Raw genomic sequence first — 14,633 nt, forward strand, 5'->3', positions numbered from 1 at the left:
ATTTATATTTATATTTATATTTATATTTATATTTATATTTATATGTTTATTTAAATATAATGATATATTAAAATTTTTATATTTATATTTTTTTATATTTTTAATATTTTTATCATTTTTTCTTTTTATTTATAGGTTCGAAATAATCATAATTGTCCATAGCATCAGAATTAACACTTTAATCATATCCTTAGGATTAAGAAATTCCTTAAACATCTTCACTAGAAGTAAACATATTATTTTTATTTTCTTTTTTGTTTTATTATAATTATTATATATATCTGAATCTTAGAAATCATCAAGTTCTTCATTTAAATAATAATCATATTCATTTTCTTTTTTATTAAATTTATCAAATCCACTACTTCCTGCAAATTTTTTTGTATTTTTTCCTGTATCGAAAGCTTAAGTAATATCGAAAGCATAAGTATCTTTAGATTATTTACTATCATTTATATTATTATTATTTTTTTTCGAAACAGGTACAACTTTTTCATCAATATCAAAAGCATATGGATCTTAAGATTATTTATTATTATTATTTTTATTAGAAGGTATAATTTCTTCATCAATATTAAATGCATATGGATCTTTATTAATACCAGAATAAATACTAGATCCGCCTATACCTCCTCCTCCAATATTTATACTATATTGATCTTTTTTTAAGGTTTATGAAAATTTATCAGGTTATCCAATTGCAGGAGTAGAAGGAATATTATACATATTTGCAATTGATTTGGTATTTCCTCCTCTAATTTTATTAACAGCGGTTTCTGGTATTTTTTTTCTTCTATTTAAGATGGAGCTGTTTCAGGTCTTTTTTTATTTATTTTTTTATTTTTTTCTTCTTCTTTAATTTTTTTTCTTTCGCTTTTTTTTTCTCTTCTTCTTCTTCTACTTCTTACTTTTTTATCCTTTCAGTTTCTTCCCTTTCGATTCTATCTAATTCATCTTCTATTTATTATTTACTTTTTTTCTTATTATTATTATTTTCTTAAAAACTACTAGTTGTATTTTTTTATTAATATTAATTATTATATGTTGCATTAGTAAATGTATCAATATCTAAATCTCTTTTAGGGGAATTTAAAGGTAAGCAACCTGTTTATGTAATATCTATATATTCACTGACTAAATTTAAAAGCAAAGCCTTACTTGAATCGGGAGTTTTTCTGAAATTTATTTCATATTCGAGATCTGATTTACGTATTTTTTCCTTTATACCGGTTTCTTTTTTGAATACATCTAATGTATATTCTAATTTGAAAAACTCTAAAAATTCATATATTAATTTTAAACATAAACTCCCATAATTTAAATTTTATAACATTTGTAATTAAGGATGTTCCCATTAAAATCCAGTTTTTTCTTTTAATCCAGAAACATCACTTTCTATTATCTTTAATTTTTTTTAATTTTTGTTATTTATTTAATTTTATTTTGTTGCAATTTTTATTACTTTATAAACTTACAATTTTAATTATGCGCGGATGTGATCTAAATATCCATCTTTTTATACTTTATTTAAAACTAAGCTTTTTAATTAGTCTAATGCTAACATTTTTTTTTCTTTTTTAAATAAAAAATTATTATAATAAAAAATAATTAAGACTAATGTTTGTAAAACTTTGAAATTAAAAGGCAGTTATATATATTTTAAATTATTATCTTTTTCAATATTTTTAAAATATAATATACAAGATATTTAAAATATTAAATATTATTTATATAAAATATATTTATATTGATTAAATAGAAATTTTTTGTATTTTAATTTTAAGAAAATTAAAATAGAGATTATTTTCTTTAAATATGTAAATATATATTAATATATATGTATATATTAAATTTATTATTTTATATTATTAAATTAATAATACATATATATTTATATAAATTAAAATTTTATATTAATTATATTTAATGAAGAAATTATTAAACTATAATATTTCTAATATTTAATTATGATAAAATATATATAAATTTATATAATAAAGTAATGCATGTATTAAATATTAATTTAATAAATTTTAAAAACAAAAATATAATATTAATCATACTTTTTTTCACATATACAATTATAAATATTCAAAATAATAAAAATGGTATATTATTTATTTTTTCTGTGTTTGTTTTTTAAAAAACTCTATCAAAAAAATAAAAAAGTTTATTTATATGCATTTTTTATATAAAAAAAATATTATATAAAATTATATATTAAATATTATTTAATTCTAATAAATTAATTTTTATAATAAAATTTAATCATTTATTTTTAGTCTTTTATTATTTTAAAGTTTATTAATATATAATAAACTTTTTTATTTTTACTTTGTCAAATATAAAATTTTATTAAATGTGTATTTTTTTAAGTATAATGGTTAATAAATAACAGCTAAATATATAAAAATAAAAATTCAATTATTATATAAATTATTAAATACATCAATATTAAAATTTAATAAATTAATATTAAATACTAAAAATAAATAATTAATGAAATAAAAATAATATACTTAAAATATAATAAAATAATATAAATATTTAATTATATATATTATTTAATAATATAAAGTTTAAAATAAAATAAAAATAAAATATTTTCTTATATATAAAATGTAATTAAATAGTATAATATTTCCTGCTCCTAAATGTTCATATACAAAAAATTCTCGAAGTTTAATATTTATCCCTAAAATCAATCAAACACTGGGCTTTTCCACAACTTGTTTCTAAGAAAAACCAAAATAAAATCAATCTAATTCACTTCCTTGTATATATTTGCCTTATTCCGAACCTACTAATAAAATTTTAATATATTTTCACGGAAATGCCGAAGATCTAGGTTATTCTTATGAATTTTTATCATTTCTTAGAAAAAACTTAAAATTAAATATAATTGCAGTAGAATATCCAGGTTATGGCCTCTATAATGGAGAAGCAAACTCTGAAAAAATATAATAAGATGCATTACTAGTCTACGATTTTGTCCATAAAATAATGAACGTTCCAAATAAAAATATTTTAGTTTTTGGAAGATCCATAGGTTCTGGACCAGCATGTTTCTTGGCTAGTTAAAGGATTATTGGATGTTTAATACTCATGTGTCCTTATACTTGTATTGGTGATGTTGTTAGGGATATTATAGGGCCTTTTGGGAAATTTTTAGTTTAAGATAGGTTTAGAAATATAGATTTTATATAAAAAGTTAGTTGTGATATACTGTTTATTCATGGTAAAGATGATAAACTTATTAATTTTAAACATTCTATTCAGTTAATGTAATCGTGTAAAGGGAATGCAAAAATGTATTTAGGGGAAAAAATGACTCACAATGAATTTTTATTATAGGAAGATGTCATTATCCCTATTTTAGAGTTTTTTTAAGATTTTAATATCTAAATTGAAAAAACTAATAATAATATTTCAGTTCCAAATCGGTTTTATTCTAAAAAAAATTGATTATTAAAAAAAAAAATTGCTTTTTATTTAAATTAATTGAACTTGTTTTTATTGATATTTTTTTAAAAAAAAAACAAAAAAACAAAAAGCAAATATTATTTTTAAATTAAATGATTATTTTTTTATTTTTTAATATATTTACAAATATAATAAAATAATTGCCTTAATTTATTGGTATCATTTCCAAAATTACTTTAAATCATCAATTATGTCTTAAGTTATTAATTTCTCTTCATTATATTTGACTTATTTTCTTATTTAAAACTATTCCTCTAAATTATTATTTCTATCTTAATTTTAATCATCTTAACTATCTTCTTCAGTATAATGCTTTAAATGATTTTTTGAATTTTTTTGCTCTTAAACATTATTATTATTTTCATAAGAATCCAATAAATATTTAAAAAGAATTTAAAAATTAACTTATTTTTTTTATTTTCCTTCTGAAATTTTTTCCATATTAAATTCATAATTTTCATCTAAAATAAAATCATTTTAAAAAACTTTGAAATCTTACAAAAAAAAAACGTGTTTTAAATCTTACAATTCTTCTTGCTTTTTTTCCCATTTTTTAATTTTCTCATCATTTATTTTTGCACTAAATAAACCAGGTTAAAATTCATCATTTTTATTTTCAAAAACTTAAGCCAAAACTCCTCCAAAATTATCATTTTGGACATAAAAAAATTTCTAAGGGGAAATAAAGGAAATATTGATACCCCTTATTTTGCATTTTTTATTCAATAAAATATTTGTGCTTAAAAAACCTTTCGATTTTTTCCTTGTTTTTTCACTAAAAAAATATCTCTCATTTTTTAATTCTCGGCCTAAAATAAAATCCTTTTTTTCTAAATTGTTCTAACAAGTTTCATTATTTTTCCAATCCAAAAATATCGAATCACCATTCTGATGTGGAGAAAAGCAAGAAATTATTTTTTTTTCGCTTTTTACTGCCTCCTCAAAGATATTCATTAAATATGGAGGGTTTTCGTCTGATCCATGTAAAAAGGAATAAACAGGAAAATTGCAACATCTAATATCAAAAAATTTAACCTATTAAGTATTTATAGTCATAAAATAATTATCTTATATATGTTTAATCCCATAAATATGGTTTTATTGTGTTTATTTATCATCTAATTAATAGACAATATTTGCTTTTTGGGCATTTCTATTATCCAATAATGCAATTTGGTCAATTCCTTAAAGGAAAATGCAATTTGGATGAAAAGAATTTTCAATAAAATCAATTTTTTTTTATTTAAAAAAATGTTAATTACTTTTTTCAATTATTTTTTAAGGTACTAAATCAGGAAATTTTTATAAAAACAATTAGTTATTCATAGCTAATGTATATATTTCTTCTTCGAAAAAATCACTATGTAAATTTTAATAAATTACTTGACTTTTACCTTCTTAGTCTTCAAAAAAAGAAATATTTAATGTCTTTAATTCTCTTTTATTTTATTTCATTTTTAATATTTGGGTATTATATATTGTTCGAATTTATGTATAAGATTTTTCATCTATTTTAATTTATATATATATGAAAATTTATATTTTTTTTTAATGTTTTTAATTATTCCATAACTTTTTATAAATTTATAATTATAAATATAAATATAGAAAAAATATAAATTATAAATAGAAAAAAATATATATGATATAAATATAATAAAAAAAATATATATTTGTATTATATATATATTTATATATTTATATATTTATTTATATATATATATATTTTTATTTTTACCTATTTTCAAATTTTATATACCTAATATTTTAGGACATTATTTAATTTTATTATATTCCAATTATTATTTTATTTTTATATCATATTTTTTATCTTTATCTATAATTAATTACAAAATTAAAGATTACAAACTATTTTGCATTTTATTTGGGTATATAAATTCATATTAGTATTCATTTTATTTCCTCAAAAATGAATTATTTGAATGTTTTTATTATAAAGGAAATGTATTATCACCTTCATCTATATGTTATTAAATTAAATTTAAGTCAAAATATGTGTCTTTGTATTATTATTATAAATAAAATAACTATTTTTAAAAAATAAATACCATAATTAAAAATATTAAAAAAAAAAATTATTTATTTTTACTTTATCTCTTCTAGGATTTTGTACTTGGTTTACCTATAAAATATTTGGAACTATAGGCTTTATTAATAATTAATATTTTCCTTAATTTATTTCGTTTAAAATTTAAAGATTTGAAGTCCAATTTTCAATATCTTTTTTAGTAGAAGCTTTAATTTTTTAAATATTATTGTAATTTTATTCATGAAAATCATCTGACTTTATTTATTGTAATTTTTCTTTTAATTATTATGCTTTTTCATATACTTTATTTTTTTACTTTATTTTATCTTTTTACATATTTTAAAAATATAGATTTATTTTTTTATTTAAATTAATATTTTTATTTACGAAAATTTAAAATATTTTTTTTTTTTTTATCAAATTAAAAACTAAATTTTATAATGTCTTAAAATACATTTAATTATTTTTTATTTTATATAAATACTACTAATGAATAAAAAATCTTCGATTTTTTACTATTTTTATCAAATAATTATTGGATTAATAAAAAAGATAAAAATATATATAAATAAGTAATTTATTTTTTATTTCAATATTCATTAAGAATCTTTTTAAAGACTTTATTGAATTCTTCTTAAATTCTATCTTACTAAGTTACAGATTTATATTTTTATAAAATATTTTAAGATTAAATATATTACTAACTTTCTGTTGAAAGTGAAATTAATTAATTGCTTCTATTTCTAATTCCATGTTATTTAATAATATCTTAAATAATATTTTAACAATATTTCGTATTTTAGTCAATAAATACCACAATTTATTAAAATTTAGAGTCCAAATTTTAAATTTAACTATTAAAGTAAGAATGAATTTCGTAAATATTTTCAACTTCGAAACACGGTTTTAAATTATCCAAAGGAACATCAAACGAAGAATCTTAAAAATTAGTTTATTTTTCTTTGTTTTCATCTTAATTAAAACTCCTATGCATAATGTCTTTTTTATATATACTTTCATAACACTAATAATCATCATTATTCATTTTAAATTCATAGGCTTCTTTGTAAACTTTCATTAATTTATTTATACATTTCATTATTTTAAAATTTGACATTATTTTTTTTTTTATTTAATGTTTTTTAGAAACTACATAAGAAGGATTATTATTATTTTAATTTACTAAGCTTTAAATTTTTTTAAATAATATATTTTTTATTGCTTTATTTTTGCCAATATTTGTCATTTATTTTAATAATATTACTTTTTTTATGAATAGTGAGTTCTTTTTGCCAACTATTTTTCTCTTTTCTTCAAAACTAAACGTAGAGGAATCTTATGAAAAACAATTATCAAATAATTCCTATTTAAAATTTAGATTTTCTTCTTATTCATTTTTTTTATATGAAATATTTTCTAATTAATTTATTTCTTAAATTTATATTTATTTTCCTTATTAATTTTTTTATTATTGTTATTTTATCTAATTATTTCCTTATTCTCTTATGTATTCTTTTAATTCTTTTAATTATTCATTATTTTATTATTCACTATTTTAATATTAATTATTATATTATATATTATTTTATTATTCTTTATTTTATTCATCACCTTAATAAATTTAATTTTATTAAGTGTCTTTAAAACAAGTTTTATTATTTTAAAAAAAATTTATTCTTAATTATTTAATTATTATTATATAAATTTTTATCTTTATTTACATATTCTATCATTTACGTAGGAGATAATACACAAGATGATTAATTATTTTCATATAAATGTTAACTTTAAAAATTGTATTTTGGGGAAATAATATTTCTTTATGGAATATTTTTACTTTAACTACTATTTAAATTTTCCTCTCGATTTTCGATTTAACTAATTTTTTTTTATTTTTCGTCTAAAATATTATCTCTGGAAAGAGAAGTTTAAGTAATATTATTATGTGTAATTTAAAAATTAAATTATTAAAATTATAAAGACTTTGATTTATTTTAATTATTTAAAGTAACAGGATTACCTTTATTAAAAAAATTGACATTTTTTCTTTTTTCTTTTTATTTTTTATCATTTCTTTTTACTTATACAATTTATTTTCTTTCTTATTGTATTTATTCATCTGCAAAAACATCACTATAATGAGTTTATTAATATTATTAATTATCATTAATTTACTATTATTATATATAATTAACATCAGAAAAAATCGATTGGTTAACAAATGCATTTTATTTAGTGTAATTTTTATTTATTATTTATTTTTAATAAAATTCATATTTTTTTACGAAATTTTACTTTTCCAATTTAAAAAATTTATATCTATAGTACGCAATCTACTTTATCCATAGATAATTTTCCTTTTAAATACAAAATAAATTCGTGAATTAATTTTTACTAATAAAAAGCACATAAACAGGTTTTTTACCTCCCGAAACGAATTAAAAATTACATTTTTTTTCTAATATACAGTGTTCTCCAAAAAAGCTTTTTTTATATATTTTTCTGAAATTTTTTTCTTTTTAATTAGTTTCTTCACCTTTAGATGCTTATAAATAAACTTTTCCTTTAATTATAAAATACAATCCTTTAGATTCATTTTTATTCTTTATTATTTAATATCCAGATAAAAAACTAACATTTTATTTAAAAAAAATATAAATAAAATATTATTTTTATATTTACACAAGTGGGTGCATATATCTAAAAATATCCAAAATAAGATTTTAATCGACAATATTTTTAAAAAAGTTTCCAAAAAAAAATGTATCTTCTTTAAAAAGCCACATAAAAAGTTATTATTTTAATTCTTTCGGTAAATTATTAAAAAAACCAGTATTATTAAAAAAATCCCAATAATCATATTAATTATTGAAAGAATTTATAACCATAATATTATGTAATAATTAAGATTAAATTGGAACATATTTATTTTTTTCCCTATCAAAAAGCCATTAATCAAATTTACGTTCTCGTTCTTTAACTTTCTACATTCCAGCCAATAAAGAAATCTAAATAGCCTATACTAGTCCTCCAGAAATATATCCGAACAATCCTATTCCAAAAAATTCACAAAAAACGTAAATATAACTTCTTCACTTGTACATGCTGTAATATCTCCATAACCTACTGTTGATATAGTTGTAACTACATAATGACATGATTCTATATAAAAGTTCTTATCAAATTTTCCGGGGATAAATGCATAATTATTTTTTTATTTAATCTTTAAATCCATGAGCTTTCAAATTACATTTAAGTAATAAATAATTTATTTGATTATTCATTTTGCCCAATATTTATCCATATACAAGACATTATATGGATAGAAATAATAATTTAAGTAAAAACTCTTTTATTTTTTCAAATATTAAATATTATAATTTAAAAAATAAAAAAAATATTATAAAATAAAAAAACTACTTTATTAAATAATATAATAACACTGAAAATTTATGATTTTAACCTGATTTTATCAAATAAAATGTTATTTTATTAATAAAATAAAGATAACGTTTCCATCTTCTTAAAAATAATAATAACTTGAAATAAGTTAAATATTATAATTGAAATTTATACCAAGGAACAATTCCAATAAAATCATATATAAAGCCTCCTTTTAAATATCTTTATATAATTACCTTTTTGTCTTTTATTTAACTTCCACCATCCATTATACCTGTAATACATATGATAACTATATCAATCCACATAATAATATCTAATATAATATCATAAAGTAAATAATGTTGCTTATCTATATTAAAAGCAACTCTCAAAGGATAAAAAGTGGGAATATATAAAATTAAAATTCCTGTAATAATATCCCATATTTTTTTTAATTTACTGTGAGGATGGATATATAATTAAAATTAAAAATCTATTAATAAATTAAATATTTATTATTTATTTAATAATTTTTTATTTTATAATTTACCCGTTTTTATAGAATTCAAAGAACCTTTCTAAGTAACAACCTTTTTAGTATATATTGCAAATTCAACACTAAAATAATATTTTTACTTATTATATCAATTAGTTTTTACTTTTCAGTAAATTTTGTTGGAAGAAATATATTTTATTTAACTTTAGTCCATTTTACTTTACCTCTTAATGAATTAATTTTTTGCTTTTTTGCGCTATTATTTACTATTTACTCCTCTTTTGTTGGAACAAATATTTTTTTGTTTTATATTAAGTCAATATTATCATTATTTTCTGTTGTCATTGTTAATATTTGTTTTGTTGCAAGCTAATTATTCTATATCATTTTACTTTTTTAGCTTTTATAAAATAATATATATATTAATTTGTTTTAATAAAATAATAAATATATATATATATTTATTTAAATTATATATTATTATTATTTAATTAAAAAAAATATATACGTAAAATTTCTATATATGTTTATGAAAAGCATTTATTTCAAATTTTATTTTATTTTTTATTATAAAAAATATTTTTTTTAAAAAAAAATAATTAATTGAAATATTTTTCTTTTATGATTAAATTTTTTAATTATTATTAATATAAATATATTTTAAAATAAGAATTTGTAAATTTTATAATAAATAACCTTTTTAAAAAAATATAAAATTACATAATAATATATAATTTTAATATAATATATAGAATATAAAATAAATAATAAAAAAATATATCATTCCCTCTTATTTACAATTTTAGCAGTCTAAGCTCTTTTTAAAGATTTTGTTTTAGATGAAATAACTGAAACATTTTCTTCTCCTCCCGCAAGTGACGGAACATAATTAAAATACCCTTTAAGTACACTTGGAGTCTACGATTTTTTCAAAGAAACTTAACTAGGAGATTATAATATATTATTACTCTATTTAATATTATTAGCTAAGAAGTTTTTTTTTTCTCTATCTTTTTAACTTTTGACTTCTATATAATTTCTATTAACAAAATTAATATTGCTTTCTGAAATAATAGGTGGTTTATATGTCGGTAAAACTCCTTTAAGTATGTATGACCTAAAATAATATATTTTTAATTTTTTTTTTTTTTTTTTTCAAAAATAAATAAATTTACCAATACATCTCATCAGTTTCAATAATTAGTTTACCTTATCTAACTTTTCCATATTCCAAAGGACTAAATTTAATCAAAAAATGAGTTCCTCCTTTCCCATAAGGTTCCAAAAGACCACTCATAGGTGAAACAGTGAATTCAAAATCAGAATCTTCAGTAAAGAAAGCTTTAAAAGTGGCAAAAGTTTTAAACCTATTTGTAAGTTTAAATGATGCTTAATCTAATTTTCCTACTACTGCACTTAATATTATTACATCGTCTTCGTTTGGAGGACTGGCTTCGAGATGTATTTTAAACTTCCAAAAGCCTCCAGACAATCTTTTAATAATAAAATCGACTAAACATTTAAAAGGTTTCATTGGTTTGAAGGCTACGGAAAATTACAAATACTCATCTAAAGATTAGAGTGTATCTTTAGTCATTGTTATCCTTAAAGATTTATCTATTATTTTTTTCATTTCTTCAGGTATATTCTATAATTCGTATTTGAAAGTTTCATTATTATCCTATAAATTATTCAAACCGGGCAGATGAACTGAGAATTCTTAATTTATTTACACTCGTGCTTTTGTTTTGAAAGTCTCTAAAATTCCAGTACTGAAAGATTCTGTTACTGCTCGAATGGGAAATCGCCATTTAATTTTTTCGTTCATCGAAACTACCACATCGCATTCATAACATCGAATTTCTTTAGGCTGGAAAGTGAACGGGATTTAATATATAGTTTATGAAGGTATAGTTATATATGCTTCTTTACCTTTTTTTACTAATTTTAACACTTCTAGCACTTTTTTGTCTCTTGTATCTAAAAATATTCTTACCTAATATAATATTTATTTATATTTATAAATATTTTTTTTATTATTAATAAATTACTTATATAGTATCTTTAAATGGATTTTTAAAATTCAAGAAACTGGAATAATCTTTATTTAAACCAGAAATAATATTAGTACATTCAAAATTAGTAGGAGGAAGTCCTTATCCATGTAAAGAATAAACCCATTTCCCAATAGTAGCTGTATTGAAAGTAATTTCACAAGTCTATGGCTTATCTAACATATTTGGTCTATAAATAATATTCACTTAACATTAATCATAAGCCGGAATTACAATATTTTCGGGATACACTTCATAATTAGAAGGATTAGAGATTTTCACTTAAATCGGAACATCTTCGTTTGAAGGATTTTCCAAAGTAATTTCATGTTATTCAGTTTTTCCCAATTCCGCCTTAAGTACCGGCAACCTAATAATATCTGAATCTTCTGCAATTAAATTTAATTCATACCAAATTTCACCTAATTTTTTGCTTACAAAAGCCACTGACCCTTTTTATTTCTAAACTTTCAACGGCATAAAGAACAATTCATATTTATACTTTTAATTAGGTTTTATAGAAAAATACAATTCTCCCTAAAGCCCATCACCTTCCATTAAAACTTCAAAATTAGCAATCTCATCTGCAGGATTATATAAATCAATGTCAAAAGCGACTGGTTTTCTCAAGCAAGTGACTAAATCAATAACCTTATCAGCATTCGGACTCTGAGTATTTAAAAGTACTGTCCACCAAATATATGTACCATCCGGTTTTGTAAAAGTAACTGATCCGGTATATTAACCACTCATCACAGGGTGTATTTTTAACAAATAAATGGCCTTTCTTTTCCCTTAAACACTAATCTAAGGCTCCCCAACGGCGCCAATTAAATCCGTAGTAACATTATAGGTAATAGCTTATTCATTATTTGAATTATCTATAACTATTTCTTTCTAAACAGTCTATCGGGCTAAAGAAGTGACAACAAAATGGTCTATAGCAAGTGGTTCTTCAGCTATTCCTTTTAAATCGTATTCGAACTAATCACATGTAAGTGGATTTTAGATTATGAGTTTAGCTTCGGAGGTACAAATCCATTCTGGGAAAAAACAAATTGGAATATTCCCAGTGGTTTTTTTTTTAATAACAAATTCTCGGAAGGAATTAGGTCTATCTTAGTGCGTATTTTTTGGCGGAAAATTTACAAAGAAATATTTGAAAGGAGTATCTTGTATATTATAGGTTAATTGGATTTTCATTTACCAGTCTTTCTCTGTGTTGTTTATTATGGGAATTTCCTACATTATACATTCTCTTGCAGGCGCAGTCATTTCAAGTAGAGCTTTAACAGGTTTAGGGAGGGCTGTCGTTACTAATTTGAACTTCCTAACGTCGGTTTTTTGAATGTTTTTGATAGTAATATATGCTATGTAGTCTTTGAATGGATTCTTAAATTAAAAGTTGAAGGGGAGTACATTAGTTTCTAATTCTATTTAACCTTAAGTAGATGTGGAAGGCGGTTATTTGGAATTTAAGGAATGATTTTGACAGGAAGATTATACATCATTAGATTGTTATTTATCGGAACTTATTGTATTGACGTACTTTTTTATTTACTCCGTTATTATTGACTAAAATTTTTTAGTTTCTTAAGTATTATTGTTATTTATTTATTTCGGATTTTTTAATCGAATTGTTTTTGGAAGTTAAATTGCGTTTTAAACTGGCTGTTCAATCTAAACTTCGAATTCGACAATTTTTGGAGAAAGCTTTTAGAAAATCTATTTTATAGTAATTTATTATTATTAACTTTATGAAAGTAATTAATTTTTGGAAAACTTAGAATTATTTTTTTCAACAAGCCATTATTCTAGAGATTTTTTAGCATTTTTAAATCCATTATTTTTAAACGTAAGATTTAAATTCCATATTTTAGGAGTATCTACGTAAATTTGAATTGGCTTTTCGGGAATCTCTATCACTTCTTCAGGCATTTCTACTTTCCCGCGGATTTCATGTTAGAATTCACCCACTTTAGGGTCATTGAATACTATATAGCATTTCTAAGTTTCAAATATTAACGGTATGAAGGCCATTTAGAGATTAAAACGGGCATTTCGTTTAAGTTTTATTCTCTCAACACGGCAAAAAAATTAAGGGAAGTTTACTTTTTCTACTTCTATAGGGGGTTCTTCTTCTTTTTTTTTCTTTTGATTTTGTATTATTGAAAACGGTTTTTTTTTTGTTTCTTTAATATCTTCGACTTTTTGTTCGTCAGATTTTTTTAATTCGTATTCATGAATTATTTATATCTTTTTTTATTATATTTTATTTTTTATATGTTTTTTATTACTTGAAAATCACCATATTCACAATTTTAGAATTTATTATGAATTTGTATAGAAAATTCCTTACATTCATATAAAGGAGTATCTACATTCCAAATTTATTCACTAATTCTTCCTGTAATTTAACTTTTTAAATCAAAAACAATAGCAGAAGCAATAGAAGTACTTTCTTTTTTATTCGTAAAAGCAATACGAGCAGTTTATACATTAGAAACTCTTGAATAAAATTTAACTCTATATTTAAAAGTACCTTTACTTTCTATTCTAAAATTATCTTCTGAATCTAATTTAAAATCTTCACTTCCTTCTAAACTAACCCAATAACTAATAGGTTTTAAAGTAGGATTATTAATTTCTATAATTTTAGCAATCTAATTTATTATATAATTGTATAAATAAATAGATAAGTATTAGATTTTAAAAAGTTTTTTTATTTTTTAAATAATATTATTTTTAATTATTAAATAATATGTATAAAAAAAAAAATTAAATATAAATTTTATAGATAAATAAAATAAATTAAAAAATAAAATAATTTAAAATAATTTAAAAAAATTAAATATAAATATATAAATAATTTAAAATAAATATATATATATTTATATATTTATATATTTATATATTTATATATTTATATATTATTATTTTTACCTCTTCTCCTAATACACAAGAAAATATTATAGGTTATTATTTTGGTATATAATATGGTAATGTTTAACTAAGTTAGATAATAAAAAGTAGAATTTCTCTAGCAGAAGGAATAGCAAGTTCCACTGCATTAAATTATGTTGAAAGTTTAATATCTTAAAGAATATTCTATAACTTTTCGCAATTATGTAAGAAATCTTCATCATTTGCACAATTATTTTTTATT

The 14,633-nt window shown here is 19.6% G+C and overlaps 2 protein-coding genes across 2 annotated transcripts, besides 29 other annotated features; one reads left to right on the forward strand and one right to left on the reverse strand. All coding sequences in view use genetic code 6, as the record gives it.

The window, feature by feature from the left end:
- Positions 1-100: part of a microsatellite that runs on past the window's edge.
- Positions 73-128: a microsatellite.
- Positions 73-129: a microsatellite.
- Positions 130-395: 266 nt separating this feature from the next.
- Positions 396-430: a microsatellite.
- A 22-nt stretch (positions 431-452) lies between these two features.
- Positions 453-593: a microsatellite.
- A 243-nt stretch (positions 594-836) lies between these two features.
- Positions 837-894: a microsatellite.
- A 67-nt stretch (positions 895-961) lies between these two features.
- Positions 962-1,000: a microsatellite.
- A 580-nt stretch (positions 1,001-1,580) lies between these two features.
- Positions 1,581-1,611: a microsatellite.
- A 102-nt stretch (positions 1,612-1,713) lies between these two features.
- Positions 1,714-1,748: a microsatellite.
- A 1,079-nt stretch (positions 1,749-2,827) lies between these two features.
- IMG5_114380 (hypothetical protein) lies at positions 2,828-3,470 on the forward strand (the record flags this gene model as incomplete). Its single annotated transcript, XM_004034718.1, has 1 exon — positions 2,828-3,470. A coding segment is annotated over one exon (636 nt), but the record flags the coding sequence as incomplete, so codon positions are not given.
- Positions 3,471-5,068: 1,598 nt separating this feature from the next.
- Positions 5,069-5,140: a microsatellite.
- Positions 5,080-5,155: a microsatellite.
- Positions 5,097-5,156: a microsatellite.
- Positions 5,149-5,209: a microsatellite.
- Positions 5,163-5,211: a microsatellite.
- A 607-nt stretch (positions 5,212-5,818) lies between these two features.
- Positions 5,819-5,875: a microsatellite.
- A 1,180-nt stretch (positions 5,876-7,055) lies between these two features.
- Positions 7,056-7,138: a microsatellite.
- Positions 7,139-8,912: 1,774 nt separating this feature from the next.
- Positions 8,913-8,965: a microsatellite.
- A 470-nt stretch (positions 8,966-9,435) lies between these two features.
- Positions 9,436-9,465: a microsatellite.
- A 392-nt stretch (positions 9,466-9,857) lies between these two features.
- Positions 9,858-9,904: a microsatellite.
- A 67-nt stretch (positions 9,905-9,971) lies between these two features.
- Positions 9,972-10,007: a microsatellite.
- Positions 9,972-10,008: a microsatellite.
- A 113-nt stretch (positions 10,009-10,121) lies between these two features.
- Positions 10,122-10,186: a microsatellite.
- A 7-nt stretch (positions 10,187-10,193) lies between these two features.
- On the reverse strand, positions 10,194-14,619 carry IMG5_114390 (hypothetical protein; the record flags this gene model as incomplete). The annotated part of the gene is made up of 6 exons (XM_004034719.1): positions 10,194-10,530; positions 10,589-11,409; positions 11,465-13,059; positions 13,222-13,723; positions 13,765-14,130; positions 14,411-14,619. Coding segments are annotated over 6 exons (3,828 nt in total), but the record flags the coding sequence as incomplete, so codon positions are not given.
- Positions 11,411-11,461: a microsatellite.
- Positions 14,187-14,230: a microsatellite.
- Positions 14,267-14,319: a microsatellite.
- Positions 14,269-14,357: a microsatellite.
- Positions 14,270-14,346: a microsatellite.
- Positions 14,347-14,399: a microsatellite.
- Positions 14,347-14,406: a microsatellite.
- Positions 14,620-14,633: the final 14 nt, after the last annotated feature.

The sequence above is a fragment of the Ichthyophthirius multifiliis genome (assembly GCF_000220395.1).
Source record: "Ichthyophthirius multifiliis unplaced genomic scaffold scaff_1120509250933, whole genome shotgun sequence".
Lineage (NCBI taxonomy): Eukaryota > Ciliophora > Oligohymenophorea > Hymenostomatida > Ichthyophthirius > Ichthyophthirius multifiliis.